This window comes from Jaculus jaculus, chromosome 5 (genome assembly GCF_020740685.1).
Source record: "Jaculus jaculus isolate mJacJac1 chromosome 5, mJacJac1.mat.Y.cur, whole genome shotgun sequence".
Lineage (NCBI taxonomy): Eukaryota > Metazoa > Chordata > Mammalia > Rodentia > Dipodidae > Jaculus > Jaculus jaculus.
The window spans coordinates 171,261,946-171,278,712 of record NC_059106.1 but is presented as its reverse complement, the minus strand read 5'-3'; the positions used below and the strand labels follow the sequence as shown (position 1 = coordinate 171,278,712).

Genomic DNA, 16,767 nt, shown 5'->3' with positions numbered 1-16,767 from the left:
AAGGACTTTAGGGGATGGTATTGTGTATATTTAAGTAGAAGAACAGATTACAGGGAGTGGAAGGCCTAAGCGAGGCCAGAAGAAGAGATTGAGTAAAAGAAGGGTGGGGGGAGGGTCAATCAAAATTCAAGATATTCTGAATAAGACATATGGAAGCCTAGGTTTTGGATAATAGCACATCCAGAAGCCATCAATTTTTACTAGAAAATTTTCAGTGCCAGAGATGGGATAAGTTACAGTGAGTTGTTGGCCAGGGAGGGCCCCTGTTGCCTCCAAAACATTATAGGCTATTGCCAAGGCCCTTGGTTTCCCACCACAAACAGATGTTAAGACCCTATTGCTAAAGACCACATGTCTGGGTGGCAAGATCACTGAGAAATAGAGCTGGTACTGAGCTGAAAACCTTCTCCCTATAGACCAGCCAACTGTAGACTGGAAAAAGCTGCACTGCATGCAGCCCTATGGGAGACAGAAGTCATCAGTGGTGAAAACAGTGGACACTGGAAGCCTCAAGTTTGGCCAGACAGGCCAAATGACCAAATGGGTGCAATAGTGGCATGTCGGCTCTGGGGGAAACCAACTGCTCTCTAATTGGCCTGGAAGCCTACTCTATGGGAGGGAATACATGCCTGGCACTGAAAACCTAATCAAAAGCCTATGGCAAGGGAGGTAACTTAGGAGTCTTAGGGGTATAAAGCCTGTTCTTGTCTGCATAAATGCATATATTATTCTCACTAAACTGACCTGTAAGCACTACACTTAATGTTCATATTTATATATTAATGTTACTCTCACTTCTGGTTAGAGCAGCTTCTCTTTTCAGATGGTGGTGACCACTGGGATGACCCCAAAGGCAACATAGTGCTGAGAAGAAGTGACGGAGGAGTGTCCAGCACTGAAACATCTCTATCACACCCTCCAAGTTTCAGGGTTCATTGCAGAAGAGGTAAGAATGTAAGAGCCAAAGGAAGGGTAGGACTGTGCACAATGCAATCACCCAGACAGAAATTGGCCTTGATATCCATGACCTCACAGTGCCTAGCAATCCTTCACAAGACCCTCATGCTAGCAGAAAAACATGATCAAAATAAAAGAGAGACTAATGGAGAGAGGGAGGGGATATGATGGAGAGTGGAGTTGTGAAGGGGAAGTAGGGAGGGGAGGGAATTATCATGGCTTATTGCCTGTAAGTATAGAAGTTGTCAATAAAAAAAATATATCCATTAAAAAAAAAGAAAGTTCAGATGCTCTATGCAGACAGTGGAACTTGGGAAAAATCAGCCTGGGCCAGAGAGCTGAAAGGCCTCGGGGGAGTTCAGGTCACACTTCAGTGCTGAAGTTCTTCCCTGTGCAGACGCAGACAGACGGGCCCAGGCTGAGTTCCCAGACGCATCACCTGCATGCCCTGCCCCGCCTCCAGCCTCCAGCCTAGGCCACGCCTACCTGGTCGCAGGTAAACTGTCACTTTTTGTGGGGACAGCTGCTTCTGGCCTCCCTGCCTGTCCTCCTGGGGTTCAGCGAGGCTCCTGGGGTCTACTATGTCGTCGGCCGCGCAGCCTTTCATCAGCAGCTGCGCTCGCGTGTCGCAGCGTATGGAGTCAGGCTCCCCTTGGCCCGTGAAGTTCTGGAGGAGGGTGCCAGAGTCAGCAGACCACAGTATGGGGACAGCAGAACTCAGCCCTGTGTCCTCCTCGCCTGTCCTTGGAATTCTGGCTGGGTGTCCCTGTGGGGTGGGACAGCTAGCCAGGGAAAAGACCCTTGCAGATGTCTTCAGTCTCCCCGATGGCTCCCAGTCATGCAGAGCCATGGGCTGTAACACTCTTCCATCCCTCAGCCACTGCGTCCAGTAGCAAATTCTGGGGGGTCCCCCGCCTCTGATCTAGCAGAGCAGCCCCAGCAGCCTGAGAGCAGGAGTAGCTTTGGGCTCAAGAGCTGGCCAAAACCTTCTAGCCCTTCTTTGGCAGGACCTTTGTCCCAGGAGCTACTAGCTCCCAAGGGAGCATGGGTCCTGTCCCTCAGCCGGTACGGTACCCCACCCCCAAGCAGCCTGGGACCCTAGGACACGGGGCAGAGCTTGATGCTGAACTTCTTGCAGTTCAGAGGGAAACAACTAGTGGGTGGAGTGGGGGGTCATGGGCCTAGGGTACCTTCGCCTTGACTACTGTGTCCCCCCACTAAGAAACCCCCAGACCTGACGTGGTGGTACTTAGAGAGTCCTTCCTGGTCTGGAGCCGGCCATGTTCAAGACACGCCCAGCAAAGCTGCAAAGCGCGGAAAGCTCCTGGGATGGTTTGCTTGCTTTCGTTACGGAAACCTTAGATGAATGACCCACAAATGATTGAATAGGTGCCGCCTCCCTAGCGTGCTTCGGTGCTATTCTGGCCATCAGAGCTACATCCATGTCCTGAGTGCTCAGGAAACATAAGCGATCAGCGAGGATGGAGAGAATTTAGCCACATGCCCCTAATCCCAGCCCTCGGGAGGCAGAGGCAGGAGGATCGCCATGAGTTCGAGGCTGCCCTGAGACAGTGCAGTGAATTCTAGTAGGCCCAGGCAAGAAGGAGAGACCCTACTTTGAAACACCCCTCCACCCCATGCAAAAAAAAAAAAAAAGATTGGAGAGAATTCACTGAGGACCAGTTTCCTGACTTCCTGTGGCGAATGAGCAGCATGGCTCCCACAGCAGAGGAGGAACCCAGCCCATCCATGAGGACCACCATCACCTGCAGAGGAGGAACCCAGCCCACCCGTGAGTGCCACCCTCAACTGCAGAGGAGGAACCCAGCCCACCCGTGAGTGCCACCCTCAACTGCAGAGGAGGAACCCAGCCCACCCGTGAGTGCCACCCTCAACTGCAGAGGAGGAACCCAGCCCACCCGTGAGTGCCACCCTCAACTGCAGAGGAGAAACCCAGCCCACCCGTGAGTGCCACCATCACCTGCGGAGGAGGAACCCAGCCCACCCGTGAGTGCCACCATCACCTGCAGAGGAGGAACCCAGCCCACCCGTGAGTGCCACCATCACCTGCAGAGGAGGAACCCAGCCCACCCGTGAGTGCCACCATCACCTGCAGAGGAGGAACCCAGCCCACCCGTGAGTGCCACCATCACCTGCAGAGGAGGAACCCAGCCCACCCGTGAGTGCCACCATCACCTGCAGAGGAGGAACCCAGCCCACCCGTGAGGGCCACCATCAACTGCAGAGGAGAAACCCAGCCCACCCGTGAGTGCCACCCTCAACTGCAGAGGAGAAACCCAGCCCACCCGTGAGTGCCACCCTCAACTGCAGAGGAGAAACCCAGCCCACCCGTGAGTGCCACCCTCAACAGCAGAGGAGGAACCCAGCCCACCCGTGAGTGCCACCCTCAACAGCAGAGGAGGAACCCAGCCCACCCGTGAGTGCCACCATCACCTGCAGAGGAGGAACCCAGCCCACCCGTGAGTGCCACCCTCAACTGCAGAGGAGAAACCCAGCCCACCCGTGAGTGCCACCCTCAACAGCAGAGGAGGAACCCAGCCCATCCGTGAGTGCCACCCTCAACAGCAGAGGAGGAACCCAGCCCACCCGTGAGTGCCACCATCAACTGCAGAGGCACAACCACGCTTGGCTCTCTTCGGAGGTTTGCCAGTTGCCAGCGCTGGCAAAGCCCCTGCACCGTATGGGATTGCAAAGTTAAGGAGAAACGCTAAGGATGCGGGGATTCTGGCTTCTTGTGAGGGAGCCAAGAGCCCTTAAAAAGATGTTGGACTCTGTGGCCAGGACAGGAGAAGCAGAGAAGGCTGGAACAGCTGGTCATTTCCGAGCAAGAAAGTGCTTGAAACAAAACAGAAGTCAGAGATGGCCCCCAGAGCCATGTTGGAGAGGCACAGCAGGCAGGGCTAAGATAGCTTAAACATGAACTTGACAAAAAAAAAAGATAGGTATAGAGCTACTGAACAAAATAAAGATGGATGGATCTATCAAGACATGAGAGAGAGAGAGAGAGAGAGAGAGTCACCACAGTAGTAATGGCTTCGGTTCCAGGTCACCAGTGGACAGATGGCAAGTAGTTGCTGGATACAGGATCCCGTGGGCCTAGGAGCACTCCCACAACTGAGCCAAGTCACTAACTGTGAGGGGAACGTGGGACATTATCAGGAGAGGCCTGGCCAACACCACCTTGGCGAGTGGTCCAGGCTGATGCTGCCAGCACGGGGACAGAGGGGTGGCATGTGCCTCTGGTGACCACTGTGAGGTGTTGCCAAGACATGCTGAAGTTGAATCAGGGGAGACAGTGGATAGGAGCCGCTGGGGGCTATTGCTATGCTGATGACTCCAGCCTTTTCAAAACGCCAAAAATAAGACAGTGAAAACTGGACTGTTCCTGACACAAGGAGAATAAAGAGTCTGGACATCTTGTGTGACCCTGGATCATATTGACCAGGAAAAAAAAGTGGAAAAATGGCAAAATTTGCACAAGGTCTGCACATAATATGAATATTAAATTTCCCAAGTTTGATAATAGGATCAAATGTGAACATACATGTATTTATCAAAATACATTTACTTGCTTTTGTAAGTTCTTATTGTTAAAGACCCATGAAGACATGAGATCAGGGCTTCCTCTCTGGGGGTCTGCTTTCCAGTGGCTGAGAAGACAGCCATCAATGTGTTCCCAAGAGGCCTGTAGGCTCAGGACTTCTGGGACTCCTGGGAAGGAACTGTGTGGAGGGTCCCGTCCTCATGTGAGGAATCCCATGCAGGAGGAGGCCTGGGCACACCAGGAAATTGTTACTTAGAGATGGGAAGTCCCCACCGTACCTGGCTGCAGGTCCATCACCTTCCCTCCTCAGGCATCACAGGTAAAACCCAGAAGGTCCCAGAAGAGAATGGTGCAGCTCTGTCCCAGTGGAAAGTCTGTCTTTGTGTTCAGAAGTTGGCCTGTCCCTCCCCATGCACCTGGGTGCAGCTTGGACCACCATAGGTCATTCATCAACCCCCTTCAGGAAGCTTTTCTCCTAGCACTACCTGGTGGCCCTGGCTTCAGAGGCGGGAAGAGGGTCCCACCTAGGAAGGCAGGAAGGGCAGCTCAGACTAGGGCAGGGCAGCCACACAGCTCTTACCAGCTTCTGGCACCAGGAGCAGCCAGGCCCCTGCTGGATACAGTCCTGGCAGGTGCTGGCCTTGTACTTGGTGCATTCTTGGGACAGAGCTGTGGAGACAGACAGGTTGTGTGAGTGAGTGTCCCCTCGCCCATCTTGGCTGCTCTTGGGGATGAGCAGTAAATAAGGGTGGAGGAGAGCATGGGAGGGTACAGTCGAGCGTCTGAGGCTCCAGGTCACCCCAAAGGGGATGCAGAGCAGAGTCCTGCAGGACATCAGAACCACCATGCTGTGTGGGGACAGAGACTGTGCCTGGGATTTATTCCTGGAGGAATGAGCCTTCCTCAGCCACCAGGGGAATGGCGCCCAGGGCGACACGAGGCAGACCTGCTCTTTTGGAAACATCAAGGGTGGGCATGGGGACAGAACTCACCACATCCCAAGGAGACCAGCTCTATCAGAGTGAGCAGCAGCCGGTGCCGGCCCAGCATGTCCTGTGGAGGAAAGGGCTCGCTGACTCTGGGATGACCAACCACAGAACCCCTCCTGGCTTGGCCTAGAAACAGAGCTGCAGCCAGGCGCGGTGACGCACGCCTTTCATCCCAGCACTCGGGAGGCAGAGGTAGGAGGATGGTCATGGGTTCGAGGCCACCTGAGACTGCGTTCCTATATATTGCAGCTGAGAAGCATGTCACTCAAAATCTCTGTGCTGGGCCCCAGCTGCCACAGGGAGAGGTGGTGGGGGGCTGCATACCTGCTCAGGTGGCTAGGTGCTAGGGAGAGCAGGTAGCAGGCCCACGGGGACACACACACACACATGTGTGTGCACACACACAGAGGTGCACACTCCTTGAGTCTTCAGTAAGTGAGCCTGAGTTATGAATGCAGGCCTGGATGACCCCGGCCTCTCAAAAGGTGGCAGAACCAGGCTAAGAGAGCACAGTGAGCTGAAGCCTTGTGAGTGCCAGGACTGCTGGCTGAGGGAGAGCCTGGGACCATCTGTCTGTGTGTCTATGTCCTTCTCAGACAACCCTTGGGACTTATACCGCTCCTGCCCTGGAGGAAGTAGAGCTGGTAATCTGGCCACTATCCCAAGCAGAGCAAGAAAGGGCTATGTGGTGTCTCCTCTCTGCTTGCCACCTGTTTCTAGAGTCATATCCCCCTGTCCTGTCCTGGGAAACCCAAGTGTCACCAGCATCAGAGGACAGCTGATGGTCACTCAGTCATGAAGTTTCAGGAGCTCTGGGCCTGCCAGGAGACATGAGTTGTGACCTCCCTGAAGATGGGGGAGCTGGTAAGGGTGGCACCCTCCCCTCTGCCCAGCTTCATGCTGCCACCCTTCCCTCTGCCCACCTCTGACTCCGCACTGCCGTTCTCTGCTCACTTGTTAGTGCCTAGTCTGGCCAAGGACCAGCCTCAATGGGGGCCAGACATACCCTGTTCTAACTGCCTAGGACATGACAACTTCACAGCAAAGCAAGCCATCAAGAAGAGACACCTCTACCAGGGCCCGTGTTACAGACACAAAGATCAGCGTGCCTCCCTAAACCAGAGTCAGCTCCTCCCCAGAGTGGGCTGAGGCCAGCTGGGTACCCTGGGAGTGGAGACAGAGTTACCTTGTGGAGAGGGGAAGGGGTGGATGGGCAGACTTAGGCCAACAGGGCCCAACACAGGCCACTACCTTGAGGACACTGTGTAGTCCCCTACTGTGGCCTCTGAGCCTGGGTGCACTGGCCAGGCAGAGGGCTTTGCTTTAGCCCTTGTTCCCTGAAACTCTGCATTGGGGCCAGGCTCTGAGGCGGCACCACCTAGACCCCCACCCCTTGGTGGAACTCCACCAGTACAGGCCCCTTGCGCTCTCATTTCCTGTCCTTTTGAAAGCACCCCCGTGTCTTCCCCAGAAAGATTACCAGTGGGGCTGAGATGTCAAACAAACCCCTGGTCCTTCCCATTTAGGGCAAAGCAGAACTCCCACTCTGGCCTGGCTTCCTGAGTTCAGCCTGGGTGATGGGAGGCTGCTTTGGGTCAGTGGAGCCCATCCTGGCTTTGAGGCCCCCAGTCCCTGGAGTACGGGGCTCAAGCCCAGGCAGCCATGGTTGGTCCCACCCTTAGGGTTCTTTGCTGTGGCACAGGAAGACACATATGTCCACTGTCCCCCCAACAGGTTCAGGGGCCTAGCACGTACCCCTGGGACCTGCACATTGGCACCCGCAAGTCCAGTCAGTGTCAGGACAGCCTCCCTTCTGAGGCCACAGCTACTCCCCACAGAGAGCACTAAACACAGCTGTGGGGCTCTGAGGGGGGTTGACTGGTTCCACGTAAGGACCCACAATCACTCTGCACTCGCCTGCTTTCTCAGACTCACCCCAAACACTCATGATGACCAGCCCAGAAACTCCTCAGTTTCCCACATGGGGTAACCAAGTCTCCAAGCAACAAAGGATGCAGACCCGGGTGTCCCATTACACCTATGCACCTCCCCGAAAAGGGAGCACAGCTCGGTTACAGCAAGACCAACCCACATAACCACACTGCACTGACCTCGACCACAGGAAGTGGGTGGTGGACAGAACTGCCTCTGCCTCATGGTGACTGTCACCATATCCAGCCCAGGGACGCTTAGAAAAAAGCTGGATGCCTGCCAACAGGTGCCAGCCCAACTTTGTCCCCTTGTATCCCACAGTGCAGACAACTGCAGTTCCGTGGGCTCGGAGGGCAGACGGATGAGGGGGCATCGCAGGGAGCTGAGCGGAGCTGGGACCAAGCTCCTTCTTGGCAGCCAGCCCTTCTCTGTGCGTGAGAACCAGCGTAGGAAAACCTCCCCCCACCGGCAGCTAGCACTGGTCCTGGGGGTCTGGCCCCAAACCAGCGCCATTCAGGCCCGAGAGAGTAAAGCGTGTCTGGGCCCCTTGCCTCAGTTCCCTTCGTGTGACTAGAGCTGATCATGGGGCTTGGGTCTTCCCTCCTCTCAGGAGGACAGGTGTCGCTGTTGAGTCTCAACACTCGGCTCCTGGAATAGTTAGGTCCTCCACTCAACAGGGCAGCTGACAAGTGGCGGTTTGCCTGGCCACTGTGGTCTTCTGCCCCCTCCCCCAGCTTTGCCCCCAGAACAGGCGGAGAAAGCGCAAACAAGAGTGTGGCTCCCCAGGCCGTCGGATGCTCAACCCTGGAGGTGAGAGACCCCCCTCGATGGTCACAATGGACAGATCCCATCAAAATCACTGTTGCAGGGCTGGAGAGATGGCTTAGTGGTTAAGGTGCTTGCCTGTGAAGTCTACAAGCTCAGGTTCAATTCCCCAGGTGCCACGTAAGCCAGATGCACAAGGTGGCGTATGTGTCTGGAGTTTGCTTGCAGTGGCTGGAGGCCCTGGCATGCCCATTCTCTCTCTCTCTCACTCTCTGTCTCCAATAAATAAATAAATAAATAAATAAATAAATAAATAAATAAATCAATCAATCTAAAGAAAGATCACTGTTGCAGTTACCTCCGTGTTGCTGGGATAAAACAGTTGGTGGGAGGAAAGTGGTTTTCTCTTTCTTTGTTTTTTCGAGGTAGGGTCTCATTCTAGTTCAGGCTGACCTGGAATTCACTGTGTAGTCTCAGGGTGGCCTTGAACTCACGGCGATCCTTCTACCTCTGCCTCCCAAGTGCTGGGATTAAAGGCGTGAGCCACCATGCTGGCTGCAAAGTGTTTTTAATTTTTGTTTTGTTTTTAATTATTTGGCTTGCAGTCTCGAGGGGGAAGCTTTGTGATGGCAGGGGAGAGATGGTAGAACAGAGGTTGGACATCGCCGTCTTGCCAACCAACCTTAGGTGGACAACAGCGCCAGGAGAGTGAGCCAAACCCACACTGGCAAGCCAGGGGCTACTAACCCCAATACCCACCCTCAGCAGCACGCCTCCTCCAGCAAGGCTGCACCACCCACGTCACCATTACCTGGGAATCAAGCATTCAAAGCATGAGTTTATGGGGGACATCTAAGTCAAACCCCCACAATCACACGCGTTCCCATGGAAAAGCCGAATTCACACAGTGAAAGAGGAACGGAAGAGGCAGGAGAGAAGGGTAACTCAGGCCTGTCGTGTGGTGTGCACTTGGGAGGCGGAAGGCGAGCGAACAGGAGCAGCTCAAGGTCACCCTCAGCTACACAGAGAGCATCTGAGGCGCATGAGTCTCCGTCTCAAAATAACAAAAAGGGACGATGCTAGCAAAGCCGTGGAGGAAGAAGTGAAGACAACGGGAGGCTGGCGTGGGCTGCTTCCTGTTTCAAAGGTTTTCACAGTTGCAAAACCCCAGCCCAGGCCTCCGAGAAGTCAGGCCCCGTGTCCATCAGAGCGCCGAGTCGGAGCCTGGTCCTCCTGTCCCGGGTCTGAGAACACAGGTGGGGTGCCTGCAGGAAGATGGCCGGGAAGCGAGCAGTCAAGACCCGCAGAGCACCCCCGGGAGGACTTAGGAGGAGAGGAGGTGGGAGGCCCCATCACCCCGCTTGTCTCAGGGACACAAAAGTGAAAGTCTGCGACTATCACAAGTCAGACCTCAACGCTTTTTTTTTTAATAATATAAACTTTTTTGTTTATTTTTATTTATTTATTTGAGAGCAACAGAAAGAGAGAGGAAGAGGCAGAGAAAGAGAGAGAGAGTGAGAATGGGCGTGCCAGGGCCTCCAGCCACTGCAAACGAGCTCCAGACGCGTGCGCCCCCTTGTGCATCTGGCTAATGTGGGTCCTGGGGAAGCGAGCCTCGACCCAGGGTCCTTAGGCTTCACAGGCAAGCGCTTAACCGCTAAGCCATCTCTCCAGCCCCCTCCGTTCCTTTTGACCCTGTATGTCCCTGGCTGAGTCCGCTGGAGCTCTGGGATCCCATAATGGTGTCCACACCCTGGAGCCCACTGCTCCGGTTCTTTGGTGACTGTGTACAGGGCTCGAGGCTTTAGACATAAAAGGAGCAAGAAAAAGTGGGCATGAACATTGAGAGGAGCTCTTAAGAAGACATGAATAATGGCAAAATAGGAGCAAAATAAATTGTATTATTATTATTATTTATTTATTTATTTTTTTTAGTTTTCTGAGGTAGGGTTTATTCTAGCCCTTGCTGACCTGGAATTCACTTGTAGTCTCAGGGTGGCCTCGAATTTACAGCAACCCTCTTACCTCTGCCTTCCGAGTGCGAATGAAAGGTGTGTGCCACCATGCCCGGCATGAGCAAACTAAATTGCACAGAGGAACCTATTAACATCTGTGTAGTGCAAAAGGTGAGGTAAGGTTTCTCTCTAAAGGGATCTTAGAAGTTAACGACAAAGCCTGCTGTAGTGGAGCACGCCTTTAATCCCAGCACTCAGGAGGCAAATAGGAGGCAGAGGTAGGAGGATCACTATGAGTTCAAGGCCACCCTGAGATTCCATAGTGAATTCCAGGTCAGCCTAAGCTAGAGTGAGACCCCTACCTCAAAAAACCAAAAAAGAAGAAGTTAATGACAGAAGATGAGCAGAGAATTCACAACAGGATAATTGCAGCTGTTGAGCAGACATTGAATAACTTACTATTGTCACACTCAGGAAAGCTATCAAAGTACCTGCATTTATGGAGCAGTTGTCAAGTTGGAAGATGGGTTTTTGTGATTTTTTTTTTTACATTTTAAGATTAATGACTGACGCACAGCCTGGGAAGCCCTACACAGTAGCAATGACGCATAGACAACTGTCCAGTGCGACTCAGTTTTACAGTGAAACTGAACGGAGAAATGAAAAGATCATTTATCAGAATATTCCGTGTCCTGTGGCTGGTGGCATCACCATTATTTTCAGTTCCTCCTGCGTTCCTGCCTCTAGTTTCCAGTCACCTACCTTGGACGCATATAATGACATCGCAGACGTCTGTGATCTACAGCGCCGACGTTTTGCCTGGAACTGCTGCTCCAGACTCCCAAAGCCACTGGCTTCTGTCCCACCGCTGTCATGCGCGGAAGAGCGGGGAGTAACCTCACAGCGGGGAGTAACCCCACAGCGGGGAGTAACCCCACAGGCGCGCCAGGGGAGCCTGCTCCCCAGCCACGCGCTTCCTCACACGCTCGCTCGATCGCTCGCTCCCCACTCGCTCCTCACACAGCCTTCAACTCTCTCACACACTCGCTCGCTCCTCACACAGCCTTCAACTCTCTCACACACTCGCTCGCTCCTCACTCACAGCCTTCAACTCTCTCACACACTCGCTCGCTCCTCACACAGCCTTCAACTCTCTCACACACTCGCTCCTCACTCACAGCCTTCAACTCTCTCACACACTCGCTCGCTCCTCACACAGCCTTCAACTCTCTCACACACTCGCTCACTCACACAGCCTTCAACTCTCTCACACACTCGCTCGCTCCTCACACAGCCTTCAACTCTCTCACACACTCGCTCGCTCCTCACTCACAGCCTTCAACTCTCTCACACACTCGCTCGCTCACTCACACAGCCTTCAACTCTCTCACACACTCGCTCCTCACTCACAGCCTTCAACTCTCTCACACACTCGCTCGCTCCTCACACAGCCTTCAACTCTCTCACACACTCGCTCACTCACACAGCCTTCAACTCTCTCACACACTCGCTCCTCACTCACAGCCTTCAACTCTCTCACACACTCGCTCCTCACTCACAGCCTTCAACTCTCTCACACACTCGCTCGCTCCTCACACAGCCTTCAACTCTCTCACACACTCACTCACTCACACAGCCTTCAACTCTCTCACACACTCGCTCCTCACTCACAGCCTTCAACTCTCTCACACACTCGCTCCTCACTCACAGCCTTCAACTCTCTCACACACTCGCTCGCTCCTCACACAGCCTTCAACTCTCTCACACACTCGCTCGCTCCTCACACAGCCTTCAACTCTCTCCTTACACACTCGCTCACTCACTCACACAGCCTTCAACTCTCTCCTCACACACTCGCTCACTCACTCACAGTCTTCAACTCACTTCTCACACACTCACTCACTCACACTCACTCATCCAGCGAGTACTTGGGCATTTGTTTGCCTTTTCTGGGACACAGCTTGGGGACTCTGGAACATTCTCTGAAGCCCTTCCTCCACTTCCACCAAGTTTCCATCACGCTTCAACACGCCAGATCCCCATCACTCCAAATGTCACCAGAGCACAAGTGATGCTAATTAAAAATCAACTGGGCAGGGTGCCACTCCCCTAGAGCTGACTGTGTACCCTCAGACGCTGGCACATGTGAGAATGCTGCCTGCTGTTTGGAGGACAAGGCCCTACTCCCTGAAGTTTCCAGAACTATAGCATCACACCAGTTGGGCGTGGAGGTTCCGATGTCTCACACTGGCCACATTCAAACATCCCAGAGGCCTGGTCCTGCACCCTAACACATCTCTTCTTAGCAGGAAGCAAGGCCCAGACTTATTGTAGAGTTACAGGTGGGCTGGAGAGATGGCTTACCAGTCGAGGCATTTGCCTGTGAAGCCAAAGGACCCAGGTTCGATTCCTCAGAACTCACGTAAGCTAGATGCACAAGGAGCACATGCATTTGGAGTTTGTTTGCAATGGCTACAGGCCCTGGAGTGCCCAGTCTCTCTGTCTGACTGTCTGTCTCTCTCTGCTTGCAAATAAAAAAACAACAAACAAACAAACAAAGAGAGTTACAGGTAGGGCAGGGGCAGAGGCTGTGGAAGGCTCACTAGGGTGAAGACCAGCTCTGGGCAGTGAACAGACATGGTGACATGGCCAGAGGTTAGCGTTAGGTCCTCCTGCTGCCAGCCAAGTAGTGGTCCCTTGGTGAAGAGTGGACTGTGAGAGGTGACGTTTGGAGTCCAAATCAAGTCTCACAGCATGCTGGCCTTGTAGAAACAGAACTGTCCATCATGACAGTATCCCTGCTGTTGGCATGGCCACCTTTTGTCTCAACCAACCTGGAGCCGTGCCTGGCCTCAGTCTGTGGTGGCAGGGGACTGTGGGGAGGTGGGGGAGGAGGCAGAGACTGAGAGGCTCAGCTGTACAGCCAGGACAGAGCTGTGCTCGACCTTTGTCCAGCTGTCCAGGGACCATGGGCAGGTCACTCAGTTTCCTCCCTTGTTTCAGAGAGCAAAGAATCCTGTGATGGTGACTTTCATGTGGCAGTGGGGCTGGGTGGTAGCCCCCCTACAGTGGCTTGCTCCCACACGGGCTGGAGGTCACTGTGTGGGCATTTTCCGAGGTTAACATTTATAGCAGTTGACTCTACAGCAAAGCAGACTGTCCTCTGTGGAGTGGCGGGCCTTATTCTATCAGCTGAAGGGCCACTTCCTGTTGAATCCTAGTCCTCCAGACCCCAAGACAATGCCCAGCTTTTGGGGAGCAGCCAGAGAGCCATGGGACAGCGCTGTGGGCTTAAGACCATGGGCAGAACTGTGACTTCCTGCCTGGCCTCTTCCCAGGGCAAGCCAGCAGTTCTCTGCTGCTCTCTTCCCCCATCAGTGTTGAGCAGGGGGTTTGCCAATCCCCTCAGATCTTACGTGGAACCTTCTAGTGCCTGGCTGCATGGGGGTGTCACGCTCACAGGAAAGTTGGATCTCATGGCTTCCAACTCAACTCCTGTCCCTGCTCCTTTGATGCTGGGAGGGTTCCAGGCCTCTGATAAGACGGCCTGACAGGAGGAGGAAGCTGCCAAGCACAAGGCCAGCATGCTGTGAGACTTGATTTGGACTCCACACGTCACCTCTCACAGTCCATTCTTCACCAAGGGACCACTACTTGGCTGGCAGCAGGAGGAATTTAACACTAACCCATTAGAGGACTCTGGCCATGTCACCAGCCTGCCTGGACACAGGAGAAGGTTCCACAAGAAGAAAGCAGAGGACCTTCCAGGTCCCGAGTTGAGAGTGACTATGTCACCTACTGCCCTGGCAAGGCACGGGCTCCGCGCAGACTGCCAGGTCCACCGGGTGTGACAGTACATGCAGCAGCAAGGTCTGGATCCGCCTCTCTGGGGACAGCAGAGTTTACTCTCCACAGGGCCCCCTCCCTCCCTGACCCGTTCATCACTCCTGGGCTGCCTGGCCTCAGCTCTGCTGCCGCCTCCTGCGGGGGAGGTTTCATAGAGGCTCCTCCTCAGGCCTCGGCTCCGCTGGTCTGGACACGTGAGATCCGGGAGGGAATTGGCACCAGCATTTGAGGTTTCATTTGGGCAAAGAAGGGAGACTGATTGCAGCCAGCATCGGGCTGCCTGTGTATGGGTGTCTCCTGGATGTCAGTCAAGGTTGACCAGCTCACAGGAGAGGGCACCCTGAGCCAGGGCTTCCCAGAGGCCAGGATGGTACCCTCTGGGCGAACATGTGTTATTGAACCAGCCCTTGGGGGTCTTGGATAATACAGTCTTAGGTAGCAGTAAGGCTCATGCTCAGAAAGACAGGGATGCAGAAAGGGGCCCCACCCAGGACCCACTTGTCCCAGCCAAGCCACCCATGTGCTGTGAGGTCCCATCCACACGCACCACTGCCTCTCAGAGCACCGCCTGCAGATCGAGCTGGATTTAGTGGGAGCCCCAGCTGTCCCTACTGCTCTCTCCTTAGCGGAGTGAGTGAGTTTGGACTTACTGGTGATTACAGACAGTTGGAGTTTACGCAGTTGGCCAGCTTACCCTTCCTTCTCACAAGGAGGGAAACGAAGTCCCACACCAGTCCAGCCTTTCATCTCACTTGGTTGCAGGGAGGCCAGTGGCTGCCTTAGCTCACACTCCTTCCAAACAAGCCCTCCCATGCCTTGGACATCAGGGGGTCCCCTCCTTGTCTCAGGGTCTGCCCACCCCCACAATCCTTAGTTGACCACAGTCTCTACACAAGCTACTGCATGCTTTTCTTTTTTCTTTTTCTTTTGTTGTTTTCTTGAGGTAGGGTCGCACTGTAGCCCAGGCTGACCTGGAATTCACTATGTAGTCTCAGGGTGGCCTCGAACTCACGGTGATCCTCCTACCTCTGCCTCCCGAGTGCTAGGATTAAAGGTGTGTGCCACCACGCCTGCTTTTCTGTGTTAATGCCACCTGCTAGGTGGGATTGCCACCCCATACTACAGCCAAAAACCCAAGGACTATGGGGGAGGAGTGGGAACAGGAAGCCAGGGCATCTATTGCCCCACCTGCCCCTGAGGACCTGCCTAATTTGTTCCCCTGAGGGCAGAGGACTGCTGGGCCTGACTCAGCAAGCTTATTGGCCAATGGTTTATCTGCTCAGTCACTACTGAGCGTGGAAACTACACTTGATGACTGAGACTTAACCTCTCGGAACCCACTGCATGGGTCAGCCAGCCCCTCAGAGGACACATGACCCGGAGGCCACCTCTGCAAAGCCAGGCCTATAGCTATCCATCCTGGCCCTGCCTGAGATACGGTCCCGTGAACACAGAACCCAGGCCCAGTCACGACCTTAAGAGGATGCAAGCCTGGGGCCTTTCTAGACAGAAGACTTCCCCGTTGTACGGGATGCTATGGGCTAGGCTGGGCATCTTGAAATCCAAGTCCCAGAGACTTGGAGGGCAGGCTGGGAAGTTCCTTCCTAAAACTTAACGTCTTCCCTTCTCTCCATTATAAAAACCTTCAAGGAATGTCAAGAAGGAGGGTCTGGGAATGAATGGTCTCATGACATCCAAAGACTGAGGACGTGGAGAAGCTACTAGAACCCACTCTAGGGCTGGCAATCCTACAGAGCCATTTCCTGGGGACAGCTGTTCTTTGTAACTCTCGGGACTGAGGTGTGTGCCCTATAAAAGCCACTCCGACAAGAGGTCCTGTACTCACCCCACTTTCGGTCCCCTGGAGGCCTTGGCTCTGCCTGCTCTTCCTCACCAGCTGCTTCTGTGGTCTCATCTGGAGGACGCAGCCCAGGCCCAGCCCATTGCTTCCTGTTCTAAGTCAGCTCCTGTGAGGAAGGAGTGACACGTGGCCTGTTGCCTCCCATGCTGGTCTTCCCCTGGCCCCTTTACACCTGCTCCTGGGTGGGATGTCTAAGGAGAGCCTCAGAGAGAGGATGGGACCTGCTGTTGATGACAAGTTTGCACAGCAAGAAGATAGGTATGGAGTGATGGGTGACTGAGGGAGACAGCAGTCTCTCTGGCATCAAGAAAAATGGGGCCCAGGGGTCAGTGGGCAGGGGCTGACTGCATGGGGGTTGTCAGCCACGGAGAGGTGTTTGGAGGGCTTTGTCTGCTGATGGAGGCAGAACTATGAGAGAGGGAGAAGGGTGGAGGCTGGAGGCAGGCAGGGAAGTGGGGAACAGAGGAACATGCTTAATAACATCGCAGGGATGCAATCACAACATTCAGGCTGGAGCCGGGGGTGATGGCGCACGCCTTTAATCCCAGTGCCCAGGAGGCGGAGGTAGGGGGATCACTGTGAGTTCAAGGCCGCCCTGAGACTCCACAGTGAATTCCAAGTCAGCTGGGGCTAGAGTGAGACCCTACCTCAAAAAAAAAAAAAAAAAAAGAAAAGAAAAGAAAAAGAAAAAGAAAAAAAAATCAGACTGGAGAAAACCTCCCACGACAAATGACAGACTGCACAACCAAAGGGGGAGGGGCCACGTGGACAGGAGAATAAAGGGGGAGGGGACACGTGGACAGGAGAATAAAGGGGGAGGGGACACGTGGAGAGGAGAATAAAGGGGGAGGGGACACGTGGACAGGAGACCTGCGGCCCAAGATGCCCAAGACAGCC

At 54.2% G+C, this 16,767-nt stretch overlaps 1 protein-coding gene across 1 annotated transcript in view; it reads right to left on the bottom strand.

Annotated features, from left to right (window-relative positions):
• Positions 1-15,919, bottom strand: part of Itgb2 (integrin subunit beta 2) — a 36,298-nt gene extending 20,379 nt beyond the window's left edge. The window contains exons 1-4 of the mRNA XM_004669345.2: positions 15,856-15,919; positions 5,515-5,575; positions 5,103-5,191; positions 1,444-1,624 (exon numbers count right to left, since the gene is read on the bottom strand). Of these exons, the coding sequence (XP_004669402.2) occupies positions 1,444-1,624; positions 5,103-5,191; positions 5,515-5,572 (328 nt within the window). The 5' untranslated portion in view covers positions 5,573-5,575; positions 15,856-15,919. The remainder of the gene's footprint in view (positions 1-1,443; positions 1,625-5,102; positions 5,192-5,514; positions 5,576-15,855) is intronic.
• Between the last annotated feature and the right edge of the window lie 848 nt (positions 15,920-16,767).